Raw genomic sequence first — 19,714 nt, forward strand, 5'->3', positions numbered from 1 at the left:
CGGCAAGAAGGTACTGATACAACGAAGGTACGCGAAGCTGAACGTCAACGGAAACCACGAACTGAAAACTAATGGGAACTTCAGTCGACCCCATGGCTGCTTCGCATACTACTCAGGGTTCCCCTACGGAAAGATGGGGTAATTTTTTTGTCAACTTCGTTATATCCAGGTTTACCTGTAGGGGGGGGGGGGGATTCCGTTTAATCGCATCGTTTGAATGCTACCTCGCTGTTAACACACAAAAAATTCCCTTTAGTTCTGATCCGTATGAAGTCACTTCTGCCCATGTGACGTCACTGTAGAGCGAAATTTGAAAGTTTTTTTATACTCCTTGCGTTTTCTCGGTTAGAAAAACGTCTTCCGCTGTCGAACAATACTTCAGAGAGTTTTTCCAGCCTAGCCTAGTTCTGTCAAATTAAACCTTTATGCACCCTCTACGAGGGCCTTCAAGTATTATTCTTTCTGGAAACTTTGTTCGTTGTCTCCGAACCACAGGCCTGGCTGCATATTAAAAATGCCTCGGTATGTTTCCTTTATGTCAAGGAGAAGCACCCGGAAAATGCGATTTAAAAGATAATTAGCGTAGACGTCAAATTCTACCAGTGATATAAAACTTCCGCGGCATCTACACACGCCAATCCAGGGCGTACAGTAACAATCAAACCTGTGTAATATGCAGGCATGTGTATTCACGTTAATGTCCAGTGCTTGTAGATGGTTGCTGTGCTAGAGAGTTTTAAGCAGCGTTCTCATGATGAGGAAATACATTTTTGGGAATCTGAAAGCTATATTAATCGGCGTTCGAGTTGCAAGAGCCGCTGTTACAACGGCTTAAGTAACTTTATGTTGGGCTTTAGGGTTTTTTGGGCCAGGTGCCTGGAGCAGTAGTTGTCATATCTGATTTTGGTTTCCTGGAAAGAAATATGTTTTGAGCCGACCTGCCGTGATAGGCTACCGTCTACCAAAATGAGTCTGTACCGTTTGGGTCCGTCGAGCTACGTCGGCCTGGGGGGTGGTCGCCGCTATAAAAGCTTCCTGCAAATCTATGGCCAGGTTTCCCTGCTCGTCTTGAAAGCTGAAAGCCTTGCCCCGCGTCGCAATGGCCAGGTCCTCGAGCTTGGGGTCCGCCTTGGGTCCAAGCGCCACTGTGCTAATCGTGGCTTTCCCTTCGAGAACCTTCGGAAACATGGTCGTGATGTTCGGCTTCATGTTTTCTTCACCGTCGCTCATCACCACGATAATGGCGCCCTCCGGTGTCTCGGTCGACGTGTTGAGAAGCTTTTCCGGGGAAAAAGAGTGCATATATGGTGTTTAACTCCCGATACATGCAAAAAGGACGAACACCCTTTTATGTGCAAGCGTTTTATGGCTGTAGTTTACTGTAAAAGCAAACATTAATCGTTCGTTTCTTTTTTTTTTTTTTTTGGAACGTCACCTTTAGTTCACACGTACTTGACTAGGAAATTCCCGTAGAATGAACTACGGAGAAAATGAGCAGGCTTTTATCATTGGTAAATAAACTAATATGAGAAAATAAGTGCCCTGATATCCTTAGTAAGAAAAATGCTATCAACGCTAGGCAAAATTTATGTAATTTACCTTCAGCACCCGCGTTCGCTTAGTTAGGAACAGTCGTTGGGTTGGTTTTTACGATGGTAAGAGAAAAAAAGTGGCAGTGCCACGCCGGCACATTCGGTAGGAAAAGCAAGGACAGAAAAAACAGAACTCCGCTGGCGAAGTTTCAGGCAGGGGACGCGCGAGCACTGCGAAGGCGGGAAATTTGAATTGCATTGTGTGGATAGCGAATAACAGCCCGTTATAGCGAATCACTGCTCTGCACTTCCGACAGCTTTCCCAATGAGTGGAACGGCTTTAATTTTTTTTTTGTGGACACAAGGGGCGAGCGTCGGCATTGGCCCCCGGACAGTCTAGAGCGGTAGAGGCTCCTGAAATGGAGTGGTCACATGCTATCGCAAAGAGCACACCGCATTTTTTGTTGCTCTGGCAGCCTTTGCTTGGTCGCGCTTATCGCAGAAGTTTATCAGCTATACGATGGGAGGTCACCATTACCTTAGTTTTTTATGTGCTGTGAGGGAAGACGACAGAGCGGGACGCACTTACACCGAGGGCTTTCTCAAGTCCGCAGCCGATGCAGGTAAACCCGTCAGCCACAAAGTTATCTATCACATCCAAGAATCCTCTTCGTGTGGTGACGTTCACTGGTGTGAGGGGGTGAGCAACCGTAGCGTTATGATGGAAAGTCACGATGGCCAGTCGTCGCGAGCTGTCTTCGATGCTCCCAAGGTAGCGGGTTGTAGCCTCCTTCAAGTAGACTAAACGGTCGTAATGCTGTTAGGAGAGAATGAAGAGAACAAGTGAGTGAGTGAGTGAGTGAGTGAGTGAGTGAGTGAGTGAGTGAGTGAGTGAGTGAGTGAGTGAGTGAGTGAGTGAGTGAGTGAGTGAGTGAGTGAGTGAGTGAGTGAGTGAGTGAGTGAGTGAGTGAGTGAGTGAGTGAGTGAGTGAGTGAGTGAGTGAGTGAGTGAGTGAGTGAGCCAGTGAGTGAGCAGATGAACGAACAAAATAGGACTAAAGAACGAAATAATTCTCAGAAGGAAAGCTTTGTATAGCCAAACCAGAACTATGTCAACGAAACCGATTAACTTTTCACGTCTTAATGATCAAATTATTCTCATTCTAAATTCACACATGAAACTTTTGGGTGATTAGAATATCAGAGTAGGAATGATTTACATGGTCGCAAAGATTACGTTCCTGGCGTCACACAAACACCGAATGGAACTTTCTACGTTATTATTTCGCAGTTTTGAGGTAGGAGGAGCAAAACGGAGGGGAATGCCCGAAGGTTATCCAGGTGTACAGTCTGGTTTGCGACTCTACACTGGGGAAGTGGGGTTCAGGGGATAAAAGAGAGGGCAGGCGCGCACGCTAATCCCGTTTTATGCACTACAGTCCTTCCAGAACTCGTATTGTTCAGGAAACCTAGAATGGCTTTTGTCGCCGTCCGCAAAGTGGATAGTAGGGACCGGTGACATGATATAGCTTCTACTGCGAATACTCGATTGCACAACCGGCCGAGTTCTATGGCAAGCATGCTTCTCTCCGACGAAAGCTTCGCGAGATTGGCGGCCTTTGATCCAGGGCACAATCGTATTACGGTCGATAAATCGTGAATCATAGTTGTTAAAAGGAAAATACTCACAGCCATGCTAGCAGAGAGGTCCAAGACAAGTACGACACGTTGAGCGAGGTCGTCTTTCTGCTGCACCTCCTCGAAGGTCACTTGAAGCAGCTTTGACGCGTCCGGGCTAGGGAGCCTATTAGGGATACATAAAAACGGATGGTGCGAGCTCGCTTGCCTTGGAAATTACCGCCATATCTGCTGACTAAATTCTACTACGTTTTTACATAAAAAGCATCTCCTGCATGCGGTAAGGGCTGGTTGCGTGCTGGAACATACTGCTAGTGATTTATGTCCACTACCGCAAAGCAGGCGATCACTGTTTAAGGCTCCCACAGTACAGTCCACTACCGCAAAGCAGGCGACTGTGTTTAAGGCTCCCACAGTACGTGCTCTGCTGAGCAATAGTTACGGACCGCGACCTTTGAAATTAAACGCATTTCTCTTCTACATGGCATCTTTGAATCTCTTATTTCAGTCTCACTGGTATGACGAACTTTAAATTCTATATAAACAAGCACATTAGCTTTGCGGTGGTCATGCGGATCAGAGAGGTCGTCAAGTCACCCCAACTCCGTTCCGCAAACTTTTGTAGCAAAAGCTATACTACGCTACCTCGGGCACACTTCGCGAGGTAACCAGTTTTGACCTTGAGAACTAGAGGTTAATCCACACCCCCTTCCGCAAGCGCCCGGATTGTAGCAGCGCCCGATGGAGGGGAGAGGTAGGCGAGGAGGGAACAGAGAAGCGCGCGGGAACCGTGCCGCCACCTGGCGGACGAAGGTGATGACGGTGCCGCCGCAGCGATGAGTGCGCGCGATGTAAGAAGGCGACGTGCGCGCAGAGCCGTCTGCGATGGAGCAACACAAACATCTAGTTGTGTTCGCTCGTACAGCAGCGACGCTTAAAAAACGCCGTGAGGCGAAAAAGAGGAAACACGCTACTGTTGCGTACAGCTTCGCTACCTTCACACACGTTAGTGTGAGCTTCCCTCATTTTTTATCTTGTCATGACATATGGGCCCCCAAAAGAGGAGGTAAAGCTCATTTAAGATGCATACTTTTGCTCTAGTTCCTTCTGATGAGATCGATTCGATGGTTGATGGTGGCGAAATCTTTGGCACAGTTTTGCCAAATAAAATACCTTTGACTGGTCACAAGTTTCAGTAATTGTGCCCTCTGCTTCCGAAGCAGGAGTAGTAACCACTCGCGAAAATACAATTTCTCGTAATAGAAGTGGAGGTTTTCCCCCCCTTTTATACCCTCGTTTTATACCCCGATATAGGGTGCGAGGGGTGATTATAACTGAAATGCAACTCCCCCCACACCCCGGAACATCCCAGCTGAACTTCCCGCCTTGCAACATGGCCCTTGCTGCATAAGTGCATGGAGCACGGAATGCAGGTAAACCGGCCACTGGATATCGAAGTGCTTTTATAGCCATTTATGAACTGGAATCGTTCACCGCTCACCACTGTGGCAAATCCAGCTCAAGTCCAAGTCAACCGCGTTGTCTTTCTCTCCCGGGCTCTTTTGTTACAACGCGCAGACTTTCTCAGCAGAGGCGTTGTCTCGGTGCTTTGTGCTTTGATAAGGTAATTAAAATGATATAGGGCACCGCCGTTCAACCCGCACTACGTTTTAAATGTTTAATTACATTTTTTTTTATTTTCTCCTTCACCAATTACTAACGGCAAAGTAAACTTCTCTGCGTATTATACAAGGCTTATTAGTATCGCACGATTCTATAATCTCAGTACAACGAAGAGGGCTAACTGCTGCCATATATTTCAATGCAAAGCTTTCTACCTCTTCCAGGCAAGTCGTCATCTTAGCGACTAAGCTACGCCCAAACGTGGAGAGGGTGAGACAGACGCTGGTTTTGATTCAGCCGCTGGAGAGGGGGAGGACGCTTTTCGGAGGTGACACATGAAACGAGTATGAGGGGCAGGCTGAGAGAAAATGAGGCAGTAGCCGCGCGTGCCGCCCTTCTCCCCGAACTTCGAAAGACGCTCCCCTCTGTTTTCTTTCTGCCAACGCACGGCCGGGCTACAGTGGCGGCGTTTGGGACGCTGCCCCCGCGAATCCCAGGTAACGGCAGGCAGAATGTCTGATTTCACTCTATGTAGAGCCGCGTGTTGGAATTCAAGTGACGTCGCATGGGTAATTGTTGTGGGTGTCCTGTACAGCCTTGCTTTTAAGCCAGGTTTACTGCGTGGATTGAAGCCATTGTTTGTGACAACTGAGTCGCCAACACAGAACGTGCAGAATTTGAAGAAGTCCGTAAACTAACACCAGGGCTACGAAGAAGCGTATATGTACTCAGGGCTGTATAATGACCTGCTCACGCACCTTTTAAACACGTATCTTTAGGGCTGTAGGCGTCTAAAAACAACGTACACGAATCGTTCCACACGCTCAGCGTTAGCTTGAAAGAGGCTTGGATAAAAATGATAGTTGATTTTGTTGTTGTTGCTCCTGTTGCTGTTGCTGTTGCTGTTGCTGTTGCTGTTGCTGCTGCTGTTTTGTAGATAGGAAACAGCCAGCACAACGTGAGGCACAAAGTGACGCTTCACCTTCGCAGCTTCAGATAGGTTCTCCAACAAGGATGAATACAACTGTAACAATACGGAAATGAAAACAAAGTTTACTCACTTTTTAAAGTCGGCGTTCTCGCTGATTACCTCCCAGGTGGATTTTCCCTTGCAGAGAGCATTTTGCTTGTTGGGGGCAAGTGGATTGTGCTGACGGCTACCTTGGTTGACATCGCAAAACTGGCTCACCTTTCAATATTATGAAGACAAGACACATTTCAAGGTTATTCACAGGTCTGCTATGAAGCTCAGTATAGGCAGTGTCTCACTTATTAATTAATTGATTAATCGAAATTTCGTGTGGTAATTTACTGGTGGATGGATGAATTGATATCTAAGCAGCTTTATTAGGACTTGGTTTGTGCCCTCACCTAACTACCTGGTACTTCGTGTACGCGGTGTGTTTGAGATGCACTGCTCGCCTAACTTTGACCCAGATTTTTAAATTTCCATTTCAGTGATACCGGCACTCACAGCGGAAGCTGTAAAAAGGGAAGTGATGTAAGTCAGCGCTGTTCGCTGTTCGTCTAAGCTTGCTGAATTTCACCGATTTCTTTTCCTTTCCATTCAACTACCTGCAAAATCCGTACCGTTTGATGTAGAATGATTAAACAGCAACCGACGTGGGTCACGTACGTCGATCCGGTCAAGCCTTGTCAAAGAATGGTACGCATTAAACCGTTTCTTTATGCAGAAACAAGCGCACACGCATAGGCACGAGCTACACTCGCATGAATGCCTTCAGTTTTTAACCGACATCCGTCGAGCAAATAGCCACCCCTCATAACTGGATGATTTGGAAAGCTACTACACGATAATAAAATTCCTCAGACTTATCACCTCAGATTCAGTCCTTCACGTGTGAAGTGCCACAAGAAAGACGGCTGCAGTTTCTAGATTTTCGGTTATCTTTCAAGCACAACCACGTCTGTTGGATGCACACCCCAAGAACCACCACGCCGCTTCTGGATTATCGCTCAGGGCACTCCCGGCTGGTGGAGAATGGTATAGCTTGGGCCTGTTTGCGTTCAGCACTTGAAAAGTCATGCGTTCACTGCATGGGCGGCAATTTTCATTCGCAGGTTAAGAGGCTGAAAGAGGCAGAGTTTCTTGTCAGTGCTATTTCCGCAACGTGCGAAAAACTCAGACGGGCCGTTAAACTAGCTAATCAGACTGTCCCGTCTAGGTCAGGTGAAAGGAGGAAAGTGGAAAAAAATCCCTTATGTGCATTGGCTGTCGAATGGCATAAAAAGAGTCTGTTCCTGATAAGGCGTGAAAGTCGTGTTTCCCGCTGAAAGAAAGATTGGCCAGATTTGCTCAGCGGTTGACAAGAAGATTAAGAAACCGGAGCAGGACAACGACACAGGCTGCAAGAAGAAACATTGTAATGGACCTCGAGGTCCTCCGGCAGCCAAGCCGTCGATAGAGAGCGGAGAGCGCACGCCTGGTGATAATGAGGGCTTTAATCGTTGTTGTTGTTGTTGTTCCTTTCTTATTTTGGCGCGTACCCACTTGGGGGATTGGCCAGGATCGGGCGATATATTGGGGCTAATGTGCCCAATTTAGGAGACTAAATTTTGGAGAAAAAGAAAAGAAAAAAAAAATAAATAAATAAAAATTGTTGATCAGAATAATTGCACAACAAATATAGGAATTTGTAGAATGAAAGTGTGCACTATGCAGGAATTTGCAAGACAAGACTATGCGGGATTTTGCAATAGGCTCTTATTTCGTCTGTGTACAAGAAGAGCGGCTAACAGGGTAAGCGCCTAGTCTCTGAGACCTAGGTGTGGACGGCCGTAACCAAATTACTGTGGGGAGACCCAAGCGAAATGGCACCGAATGACAGTAAGACCGGCATTGAAAGGGTAAGTCCAAGGTGGTGAATTGGCTCCACCAGGTATTTTCTTCTCATTGAAGAGAAGCCGCGGCAATGTAAGAAAAAATGCTCTAGGGTTTCGGGTTCATCACAAAGAGCACAATGACGAGAGGAGGTGAGCCCAGCGCGGTGCATGTAGAAGTTGAGCTGCGGAACTCTACAACGTAAGCTAGTTAAAGTAACCTTGCATTGGCGAGATTCGCAACATCGGGAGTCCCACGCATATGCCAAATGGGCGTAATCATCGAGGGAGGTGATGGCATCCTCCTGCCTCCTCGCCAGATGTTGATGCCGACGGATCCGTGCTCCGGCCAGTCTGTAGGGAAATGGACAGATGTCGAACGGAGGGCCGTCTAGTGCTGACCTCGCTAAAGAGTCTGCTTCTTCATTCAGATATAAACCCTTATGCCCAGGCACCCATATCAAGCGGATTTCTCTTAAGTGGGACGGAAATAAATAACCAAATGTGCGAAGAAGAGCAGAATTTTTAGGGGATATCAAAGAGGAGCAAACAGATAATGAATCAGACACAATTACGACATTTAATATCTGGGGAGGTAATTTTTTTAATGCTATGACTATTGCCATAAACTCAGCATAGAATATTGGGGTGAAGTCCGGTAGGCGAATCGAACTGCTCCGCGTGGAGCGCGAGCGCGTGCCACCGCTCGGTTCGTGCTGGTGAAGATGATGATGATCAGCGTCGTCTGTTATGGCGCAGAAGAGGAAGAAGTTCCAACACTCTCTCCCGCCGACAGATGACGCAGGTGCGCTACATTTGAATGGTCTTTGCAGAGCGGATGTAATTCTTGCTTGAGCGAATATGGCTTGGCTGAAAACTTCGGCCGACGAAGCATCGCCAATGTCGTCTCTTTTTTAGTCGGCGACTGGTACCCAGAAACCCTTGCGCACTTTGGTCGGAATGTCTCGTACTTCCCCATGGAGGACCTGTGCGTGGGCGTGCTGGATCACGAGAGTTGTTCGGTTTTTTCTTGGTTCCTTTTTTCAGGTGATCTCGAGTCGTTGTTTCATACCTTCTCACAAGCTTGACACCTTTTTCTAGCTTTTCCGTTGAGCTGGGGATCCGCATCGTAGCAATAGCAAGGCTATTTCCTAGGTCGAAGCTTGGTTTCCACGGGGAAACAACCTCTTGTCGCTCATTCATCGCTTCGACGGCCATTTTTACTCGTGTCATAGCCAGTTTGGTGGTGCCCCAGCTTTGTTTCTTCTTGCATTTGGCGCCTATGCCTCCAACTTGCGACGAACGGTGCAGAACCTTCGACACCTCGATGGCTCCCACGCACGCACGGAGCACGATAACGTTGGCACAGTGCGTGAAATTTGCTCCTACTGCCAGTGGGCCCTGTACAGTCCAGCCCAGCAACGTTTCCACGGCTTTGAGCTTCGTGGTCAGTGGTTTTACATTGCCGGTTACTGGCTCCCAGTAGTGGTCCGCACCAATCAGGATCGATATTTTGATTTCACCGAATCGCTGTGCTCTGAGTCCCCTTGTGTCCAAGCGCATTTCTCTCATCTTCGTGATGACTTGGTCGTCCGGTATGGGAATATGCTCGTTGCCTAGTGCGTCAATTTCGAGCGCGTCAATCTGTACCGTCCTCTCTGTCTTTTCGGGAGCGATGAACACACGTACTTTTCGCAGGGTTCTCGTCTCATTTTTACCTCTAAAGAGGTCAACAGTCAAGGTCTCCTCTTCTACAAACTCGCACCCTAGTTTCTTGGACGCTTCTGCAGTGATGAAACTGCGTTGGCTTCCGCCATCGAAAAGAATTCGGTGGCGTCCCGAGGATGCGGAGCCCGCGTCTGTTGCTGTCAAAGTTTGGAGGAGGACCGTGGGGCCAGTTTGCCGAGAAACCAGGCTGACCGGTGTAAAGGCAACGTTGCGGCTACTCTGGGCGTCTGCCGTGCACATGGTGGTTGCATGCTTTCGAGCACACTTGCCGCACCGTAGTCGACCTCGGCAGTCCTTAGACAAGTGGCCTTTTTTCAGACATCGGAAGCATCGACCTTTCTTTGTGAGCAGCTGTTTTTTTCGCGTGAGGTTCCATTGATCGAAGTTGCAGACCTCTAACGATGCTTTCTGGACTGGCAGAACAGGCACCGCTGAGTGTTCTTCGCTGAAGTGTGTAGAACCGACACGTTGTGTACGTCACAGTGTTGCTGCTGTCTAGGTTGCTCTTCTAGGTTCACAGCGACGTCTGAGGTGCTTACTCCCGTAGGGTTCTCCACAGCTTCTCTACACTGGACTTGATGATCGATGAACTCGAGAAGCTGCTGAAGCTCTTGTTCGGGCTGTACCGTCTGGTTCTGTCGGTCCCTTATGGCTTGAGTTGAGGTGAATGTCGTTGTTGAAGACGTCGGTGGGCTGAAGCTCTCGTGAAACTTCAGAACCATGTCGCATGGTAGTACTCTGAAGAGGATCTCCCGTAACATTAGGCAGAAATTAGCGGGACTAGTGCCAAGCGCCTTCAAACTTCTTACGTGTACTTGGACCTCGTCGTATAGCAGTCGAAGTTGATGCACATTCGAAGATGACGAAACTGGTCTCAAGTCCAGAAGTCTTCTGAGGTGATCTTGTACGATGAGCCTTTCGTCACCGAAGCGCTTTCTTAAAATATCGATGGCGTCTTTGTAGCACTGCTCGCTCGGCTGAAGTCCAGAGATGGCCGATGCGGCAGCTCCAGTGACGAGGCTGTTCAAATAGCTGAATTTGTCTGCAGTGCTCAGGTCGTCATTATTATGCACGGCCGACGCGAACTGCATCCAAAAGCGCTGCCAGTTTTTCCTGTTTCCGTCAAACTTTATGAGGTCAAGCTGAAGCAACTTAGCCTTGCTGGGGATCGGTGTCTGGTAATTCGGCGGTCGCGTAGGTCTGGATGCCAGCGCATCTTGCAACCCGAAGCGCAGGGCCGCTGCCGTGTTCACAACCTTGTCCCCATATTTGCCCGCGTCCGACGTCTCGCTTTCGAGTAGGGTGTCTGGTGTCTCGTCAAATGTGAGGTCATCCTGTTTCTTTATCTGCTGGTGGAGCGCTTCGATTCGTTCAAGCAGAACGCTCACCTCGAACGCCGAAAGTTCACGTTGCCCTCGCAGTGCCTCTTCCGCTTCGGTTATGATGCCCTCCAGTTGTGAGCGGAGGCTCTGGCGACGTCGGAGTAGCCGTTTCATAGCGGTCAGCTGGCGGCCGGGGATTCTGGGGCCAAGGTCGCAGGTGTCGCGTCGGTTCACTGGCTTGCGCGGCTCCGTGCGTCGATGAGGTTGGCCTTGTCTTGAGATCCCGGGTTTCGGCACCATGTAATGGACCTCGAGGTCCTCCGGCTGCCAAGCAGTCGAGAGAGAGCGGAGAGCGCACGTCTGGTGATAATGAGGGCTTTAATCGAACTGCTCCGCGTGGAGTGCGAGCGCGTGCCACCGCTCGGTTCGTGCTGGTGAAGATGATGATGATCAGCGTCGTCTGTTATGGCGCAGAAGAGGAAGAAGTTCCAACAAACATGACATACAGTGTGTGCCTTGCGCACACTCGGTTGTCTATCGTCTTCCGCTGGTATGCGAGAAGGCCAACATCAGGCAGACTGGTCGGTGCGTTCAATCTCCGTCTACATGAGCGCAACAGCTCTTTGAAGGGCAGACCTTACACGCACTTAGCAGTGAATTGTAAGGAGTGCGAAAAGGGTAGGAGCAGGCCTCTCTCTGAAAAAACGACAGTCATGTACAGACACAGGGAAAGAGACCAGAGAGAGATAACCGAAGCGTAACATATCAGCCTTGAGGGCTCTGTGTGCGTTAGTCAACCGTCACTGAGACTGCAGAATGCTGAATTGGAATTTTCAGAACCGCGCGTGTCAAGTGACCATGTTATTTTTTTACGATTTTGTACTGTTCTTTTTTCTGTGTATTTTTTGTTTCTATGTACTCGTTCAAGAACTTTGATGAGTTGGCGTTTTTTCACATTAAAATGTCTGTTCTTTACAAATAAAAACGAGTTCTTAGTAATGCGCCGTCCGGTGTTCTTTTCTACCTGTAGTTGTTTTTCGCGCTTATTCTCAAAATTTCGCCTAACTTTCAATTGTGTTATCAGCGCATCCTTCGCTACATTTTGAAGAGGCCTTCTATCTTTAGAGATTTTTAAGCTGTAGTGTGTAGCAAGGCAGATCAAATACAAAGCCGAATAAGGGGAGTGGCACTACCTGTGTGCGCCAAACCAAATCACCAGCACTGCTTAATGTGTTTTAAAAACAGCGCGCACTAGCCTCCAGGGATAAATAAAAAGAAAGCTAGCAACCTGTTAACAGGAAGCTTGTGTGGTTGGCGACGTTTTGTATGAAGAGATGACGCGCCTGTATTTAATGAAGAGGGAAATTTGAAACGGTTCTCACATTCGTGATGTAGGGCATGAACATAATGGAGGACTCTACTGGATTTTTGTCTGGCTGACCAAAGATGGCGACGCAGTCTTTCCCAAGCCGGCATTGCTCATCGATGTGGCACTTGTCTCCAGTCTTCGAGCGATGCTCAAAGACAATTCTTTCGGAGCAGGCGTTCAACTTCACCTGAAATAAAAGATTTCACTTTGAATCAAAAGTTACACTGCCAGACAAGTGTGTACTTGTGCGGTAACACAAAAACGAATATTTTTCAGAGCAGCTTAAAGACAAGGAAGAGAGTCTTCTGGACGTTCGCTAACCGCATTACCAAAAAAATAAAATTTTGGGTGTTTTATGCGCTCTAGCCACACCTGGGCTTTGAGGCACGCCGTAGTGGAGAACTCCAAATTAATTTTGACTACCTAGGATATCTTATACGTGCACCGAAAAATACACATACCAGAGTTTTTACTTTTTGCCTGGATCAAGCCGCCTTTCTGGTTGAAGCTTAAATTGTGTATCGCACGACTACCATTGCTAACTAGCTATAGTAGGCTATAGTTCGTTACTTGTTACAATTATGTAGGAAGGCGGAAGGAATTTTCGGTTCACAATGTTGTGCGGAGTAGGCGTGTTGTTCGTGAATCGTCCCACATTGTGACATTTGCTAGCCTTTGCCCTCCCCTGTCGACCTTGCTTACAATAACTATCCAGTTGTCAGTGCAGTTGTTTTGCATCTTTTTGTCCAATATGTAGCTGCGAGTGCATATCTTTACATTTTTAGAAACATGGGGGAGGGATAACATGACACGAAGTTTTTGAACGTCTGTGCAAGGTCTATGTAGAAAAGGAATACCACTGAACTATTTCTCAATACATTCCCTTCATCAGAGCTTCGGATGCTTAATTCCTGACTTAAATATTAACTCAATGATTGCGGTGCCGCCGCATTTTTTTAGCGAAGCTTTCTAAGCCTTACTGATGACGTACGATGTCGCACAGAAACGCGCTGCAGGACAGCCAACTTTACACAATGGCTTTCAAGAAACGATGGTGATGATGTAAAGCGAAGGCAGAGCAAGCGCTTTAAGGAAAATACGCTTCCCACGGTCGGAATCGAACGTGGGTGCTTCACATTTTGCGTTATAAACCCGACGTAATCCCATTGTTCTATGCCGACACGGTCGAAGCAGTCTGGATTTAAAGAGGACTTTTCTTGGTCGCATTGATGGTGACCGTACGGTCACCAAAACTCTCGTGGACCCCTACTACCCCAAAGACAGCGAATGAATGCCTCACGAGAAATCTGCCCGTTTCGACCATCCTTTTAGTTATACGGAAGCGCGTTAGATTTTCTGGTTACTAAGATTCCAGGCTTAATTGTACCAGTAAACCGCGAGGCCGGCTGCCTGATACAACATATATTTCGAACTGCATTGCGGTATCGCCGTGCCGACATTTTCACAAGTCATCCCAGCCACACAGTTTAGGTAGTGCGTATTTGAGAGGTGGTTCCACAGGACCTCCGTTTATCTCCTAGCCTAGGCGCAATGTTGCTTACACAATCTATCTTTCTCTAAAAACCCTCATTTTTGTTTTCGCGAAAACTTTCAATTTTAGTCATTTTTTTTTTTTCATTCGTGGTTTAATTTCGCTGGCATCAACCTAGACGTTGGATGAACAGCGGCGACCTCGTCCACAATTCTTATCGCTGTTTCTCTGTCTCTTTTCCCTCAGTCTCCAGTCCAACGTATGTTCTAATAATCGGAAAATCATCATCACAATCACCACCACTACCAGCCAATCTACGCCCACTGCAGGGCAAAGGCCTCTCCCATTGATCTCCATGTTATCCCAGTCCCGTGCTAACTGCACCTAATTTATCCCCGCAATCTTTTTTATCTCATCTGCCCATCTAACTTGCTGCCGCCCCCTGCCACGCTTGCCTTCTCTAGGGAATCGCAGAATATCCACAGCTTAAAGTCATCCGAGTTAAAAATAAGTTAAAAATAAGTCAACCGAGGACGGAAATGGCACAAAAAGTTCTACTTGAATTGAACTCAGCAGCTGTGTTCTGTTCTTCCCAGCGGCGTTGTGTTTTGTCCTCGTTCTCATCAAGAATGGCCATAGTGCCCTGGTTTATTATAAATCATACACCCCTCCGTCTAACCAAGACGATGAATAAACATGAAGCTTCTTCGTGAGAGGTTCCTTGGTTGTCGTCTCAGTTTGGGCATTGACTTGCAGGCGGTTTGGACTTTCGCTCGTTGCGCTTTGAGTCTTCGCCATTGGATTTCGCACAGAAAGCTTTGCGTTCAACCATCGTCGTCGTTAGATGGAGGGGTTCATGACTTTTGCCTAAGTCTGCACGTCCATGCACCCCTCTCCAAGTCCAGACCGCTTTGGCCGTGTAGGAATGGCGTAAGTAGATAGACGACGGCTTCAGAAAGGGAGGGAGCCGTGCTCGACTCCGGCCACGGCAAGCGTTTTTTTTTTCTTTTTATCTTCATCGACATCATCGTCAGAGATAGCATTCCTGCAATACGTTTTCAAAGTGACATACGCCATTGGTAAGATATAGAAAGCTCCGAGCTCCGCTTTATTAAAGTAACGCAAAGCATCCAAAGAGATATCTAACGAATTTGATTTGCCCTCTTATTCGGGCAAACGTTTCCGGGTATAACTAACTCGGGGTGCACCCTTGCGTGTGTTCTGTCTTATATAGTCCCTAACCCTTCGCTGTATGATTTTCAAAGGGCGAGTTTAATATCAACTTTATGGCAAGCTTACAGCTATTCAACAAACGTACAATAATGTTTAGCCTGTCTTTTGCGAAAGTAATAAAAATAATAAAGTAACAACAAACTAATAAATGCAACAAATACCTCTCTGGTTCACTACGTAATTCCAGATTACGCTGCTAATACCCTGCACCATAGGCTAAAAATTCAGGCAGTATTCAAAGAAGGAACTTTGCGAAAACAAGGTGAACGTTTAGGTTTCATATCCTGTGTTGTTTACGTGCTTTGCATACTTCCGTCATGTCGACTGATTCGATGAGCCGTTCGCGACAAAGATTTCATCGTACTTTAAATATGTCACCGGTTCAGTGTACCCTGTGGGTGTAAATCAATGATTAACCCAGGAGTCGATTTCTATCTTCTGAGTTGGTGCGAGGAAATATTTTGCAATAATTAAGTGTTATAAGACTTTCTAGGACAGGTAACAGAAGAAGACCATATATGTGATCGTGTGGCCTGTTAAAAGGCCGTTAAAGTCTCTTCCTACTTCCACCGAATCCTAAGCAATTCTGAAGTGCGCCAAGCACATTGGACATTTCTCGCAATTAGCATTCACCTTGCATTTGTCACAGTACGTCAGTGGGTAATTGACGTCGCCCAGGCTTCCGCATTCGTCGAACACACCGTACCGGTAGTGGGCCCATTCGTGCACGAACATGTACTCTGTAAAATACACGAACCGTTGGTAGTACAATCGGCGAAGCAGTCGCTGCATGCACCGCATCATCTTCTCGAAGAAAGCTCACTAAGCCCAATACATTTGTTGCCGTGCATTCCGTGTCCTCTGGTTAATTGCAATTGACTGCTTTGTTCAACAGTTCAACAGTCCTAGTTCAGCAGTCAAATTTTACAGCTAAGTTTGAAATTTTTTGCAGGCACGGTCAGAGTCACGGAGACAGAGAATTTTGAGTCTTGCGGCGAAACCAACTGTCTGGCGAATGTTCTGTAGCTCCGCATCTAATGCAACTATGCTGAAAAAAAATTATTGGAATTGGCCGCTTGGACGACCCTATTGTTGCGCCAAGTTTTATTTTCTTGTCACAAGATGTTTGTCGCAGAATTACCGTCTACTGACAATACATGTCCATCAACGGGGGAGGTAGGGTTACAGAAAACCGCTGCAGCTCTTCTATAATCAGAACTATCCCTAAATAGATTGTTTTGAAGACATTTTAAAAAAGCTGTTTATGATTGAGCTTGGTCTGGTCCCATTTGCAAAAAAGCGCGTTATCCTTATTTCATATTTGCCGCGCTTTTGAGGCGCTTTTTCAAAGAAAGTGCTACGAGTTGTGCCGCGCCTCCGCCAGATGGCGCCACGGGTCCCGCGACCGAGAGAAGACGCAGTGAAACATCCCCCTCGCGAGGGGCACGATCAAATGCAGAGCATTTCTGGGGGCGCACGACGTTAAGTAGTTTGCGTTACGTTAATGTTGTTGCATGCACTTGTGGCAACTGCTGACGAGAGAGCGCTCGTCAGCAGTAATTTGAATGAGTCAACGATATAAGGTGCGTTCGTAGCGTCCCATTCTGTGTCGGCTTTGTCGCGCAGTGGATTGCGTTCCGCCCGCAGGGTCGAGGGATCGAAACCGGGTGCCGGATAGTATTTTTTTTTATATAGTAGGGAGGGGTGCGGTGCGGACTACGGACGTCAACGCGGGTGACATCGTGAGTTACTGAAATGCTCTGCATTTAAAAACTAACATGGCGATGAGCCGTTAATTGTACACCGAGTTTCAAATTCTCTTAGCAGCTCCGTAGTTCACAATGAAGTTGTAAATATTGTGCAATCCCCATCTCCTGTCAATACATAACCTTTAAGGGGGGGAGAACATCCTCATGTTTGTCCACCAAAATACATCTCTATACTTAGTATAAATCATTCCCCCAATTAAGTAGGAAGTACGCTCAGTCGCTGATTACAAACGGACGTGTTTTATTTCGTCCATTCCTTGGACTGGCTATGCTACACTGGTCGCCCTTCTTTACGAAGTGGGAGAGGACTGAAATTTTCAACGGAGACCGCAGGAAGTAAAAATTCGTTCGGAGATGAAGGAGCTAACACATGGTTGCCTTTATTTGAGAATTTTGAGCATTACTATGACAGTAAATGCTGACGCCCAAAATATAAATTGATCTGAAATGTGTATAGTGCCCAGTAACGCTATGGGTTTTGTCTAGGAACCCCAAAATGCAACATCAAATGAATATTCCTCATGTTTGCCGTCATGGTTGCGAAACTATATAAAAGCAATAGAAAAGTAGTTTACAAATATTCACATATAGTTTTATGATGAGGCTAAATTGAACAAAAAAATGAAAGGCACGAAATGCCTGAAAAATTGACTTGCCAGGGAGTAGCGTCTTGCGCGCCGTGGTATTTTGCACTCGAGCCAGAAACCCGGGTGTAAGCTGAATAAACTCCCCCGGCTGTCCGCAGGGCCTCGGCTGCTCCGTGAAAGGCGTGTCTCCGCGGGCTTTAGTGGGCCCCTCGACGCGCACGTCACTCAGCTCGAAGGAACTCGACGACAGGGGGCGCGCACTGTCTCTTTTTGGCCACGTGTCCGGAACTTCTATGGTCACATGCTTAAAGTACACGCGCCCATTTGTGGCCCGGTGAAGGAACTCGGACGACGACCGAAACAGCGCCTGCATGTGTCCGAGTGCTTGTGTGAGGGGTGCTTGCGCCAATCTGGGCAATCGTAACTTTCAAGGGCGACTGCAGTACAGCAATGCGTAGATAATTCTACAACCTGAATATAAAACGGTTGCTGCCTGTTGCTAACACATATTGTCCCTTTAAGGGCGCAGACATAAATTCCGGTACGGTTCTTTCCGGGAAGCAACACAGGAAGATACTTAAGTCAGCACTGGCAATTATAAATTTATTCACTTAACATTCCCTACTGCATAGGCTGAGAGTTCGTGTGCAGCATTACCACTTCTAACGCAAGGGGGGTTAAGATAAGATACAGAAATAATGGGAATATGTATACAAGCATATAGGGCAAGGCAGTTGGGTGCTGAAAGGCTAGACAGCAACTAGCGCACAGTAAATAGAAGCTAACAGCAAACAGGCACGCAGTGCATCATGGACCACACATGAAATAAGGATTCAGATACATCAAAGTTTCCACTGATGAAATAAGCTTCCGGGGGTTAGTAAAGAGGAGTGAACCCAAAAATCGCACCCGTTACCCCAGATGTTTAAACTAAAGGAATCAGTCAAGAAAAATCTCCAGTGTTCCCTTCGGTCCACACCCGACGCTCAAACCAACAAGGGGCAGTGGCGTGCATTTCACGTATGCAGTGTTTCAGGTATATGTCAGTTTTTTATCAATCAACATTCTCTGAATCCTTAAACGGTATTACGTCCGCTGCCGAAATTGGAAAAAAATAATCACAAAAAGAGGTTGCTGGTGAGGTTTTTACAGCAACGTTGTTAATGGGGGGTTTCAGGAGACCACGGCCGCTCACATTTGAACTTAATTATGGTCAAAAGAAGAAATAAAACAATTCAGGGCAAAGTGCGTTGCGCCCTTAGTAACCCGTATCACTCGCTGCCCTAATACTGTTAAAACCCGATCTAATGAGGTCACCGGGAACCGCCAATTATTTCGTTACATCGAGAACATCCTAAAATCGGGTTTGTCATTTTACAAGCAATTGATTCTATCAGCTCGATATCCAAAGGGAGGCGCATTTCTGCAGCTATGATGACATCGTAATTCCGTATGCCGAGGCGCTCGCCTGTTGTACTCACTTGAAGCAAGCGCCGCTGCCACTGTTGGCGCCATCTAGCATCACTAATCGAAAACCGCCAATGCTACGCATATCTTGTGAGCTCCGTGAAATCGGGACTTTATGGGCGAGAACTTTGCCTAAATATTTCCATTCACCCGATGAAGGAAGCGTAAATATTGGAACGTAACGTATCCGCGATAAGAGAGCAGGAAGCTTTAAGGCTTTCCAGAAGATGTTGAATTCTGCGTACCTTAATATTGTCGACGATGGAGTCGTCGTGAGGGACATCTTTCCCGATGGAGACAAGTAGGTCCTTGTAACCCCCATCAGTAGTGTCGATTTGAAGGGTCGCCGCTGTGCCTAGAAAGCACAGTAACGCAGCGCCGACAGGAAGCATCTTGCAGAGTGGGCGCCGACACGCAGATTAGGAGAGGACGACTGCGAAGTACTTAGTGCGGCATTCGGCCCGCCGCTGTCCGGACAAAAAGAGAGAAAGATGAAAATTTTATTGAAATACCAGGTTTTACCGGTCTGGGGTTAGTTCCCTCCTTCCAGGGCCGCACGTTCCTCCAGCTGCCCCCCTCCTGGCTAAGGACCAGATACTTCTGAACCCCAGGCTCGGAGCTGGCCAGAGCTGCCTCCCGTAGCACATATGAGGGTGTTTTTCTTAGTGTGGGCCATATAATAGGGCAGCGCCAGGATGCATGGAACAGGGTGGTTATATTTCACCGCACATGGTACGTGCGATTGAGAATTTCTTGGGGAACCTATTAGATAGTCTGGGTATGTTTAGGAAAAGTGCTTCCGTATTTGTCTGAGAGATTGAATCTCTGCAGCTGACTCGCTTCTATCTCCTAGAGGAAAGACATCTCTGCTTTTTCTTTGAATGGTGAGGCGATCAATAAAGGTATCAGGCACAGGGCGGAGGAAGTAGGGACTACTGGCTGGGTGGTTAGTAAGACAAATTGCTGTCGGCAAAAGAAACCGAAAAAGTGCCGAAGTGAGAAAACCATTCAAGCGAAAGTGTTTGCCTTTTATGAACACGATGTATGCTTTCTCTTTAAGAAGGGCTTGCTTTCGGGCGCTTTTTCTTTGTTTGAACGCCCTAAAGGGAACCTG

General features: G+C 47.2%; 1 protein-coding gene across 1 annotated transcript in view; it reads right to left on the reverse strand.

Moving 5' to 3' along the window:
• The window catches only part of LOC144160037 (calcium-activated chloride channel regulator 1-like), a 30,579-nt gene extending 11,587 nt beyond the window's left edge, over nt 1-18,992 (reverse strand). The window contains exons 1-8 of the mRNA XM_077691657.1: nt 18,846-18,992; nt 17,203-17,500; nt 15,411-15,517; nt 12,066-12,239; nt 5,854-5,981; nt 3,221-3,335; nt 2,122-2,349; nt 1,000-1,278 (exon numbers count right to left, since the gene is read on the reverse strand). Of these exons, the coding sequence (XP_077547783.1) occupies nt 1,000-1,278; nt 2,122-2,349; nt 3,221-3,335; nt 5,854-5,981; nt 12,066-12,239; nt 15,411-15,517; nt 17,203-17,500; nt 18,846-18,992 (1,476 nt within the window). The remainder of the gene's footprint in view (nt 1-999; nt 1,279-2,121; nt 2,350-3,220; nt 3,336-5,853; nt 5,982-12,065; nt 12,240-15,410; nt 15,518-17,202; nt 17,501-18,845) is intronic.
• Nucleotides 18,993-19,714: the final 722 nt, after the last annotated feature.

Source organism: Haemaphysalis longicornis, unplaced genomic scaffold (genome assembly GCF_048455015.1).
Source record: "Haemaphysalis longicornis isolate Haplotype H1 unplaced genomic scaffold, Haemaphysalis longicornis Haplotype H1 scaffold_10, whole genome shotgun sequence".
NCBI lineage: Eukaryota > Metazoa > Arthropoda > Arachnida > Ixodida > Ixodidae > Haemaphysalis > Haemaphysalis longicornis.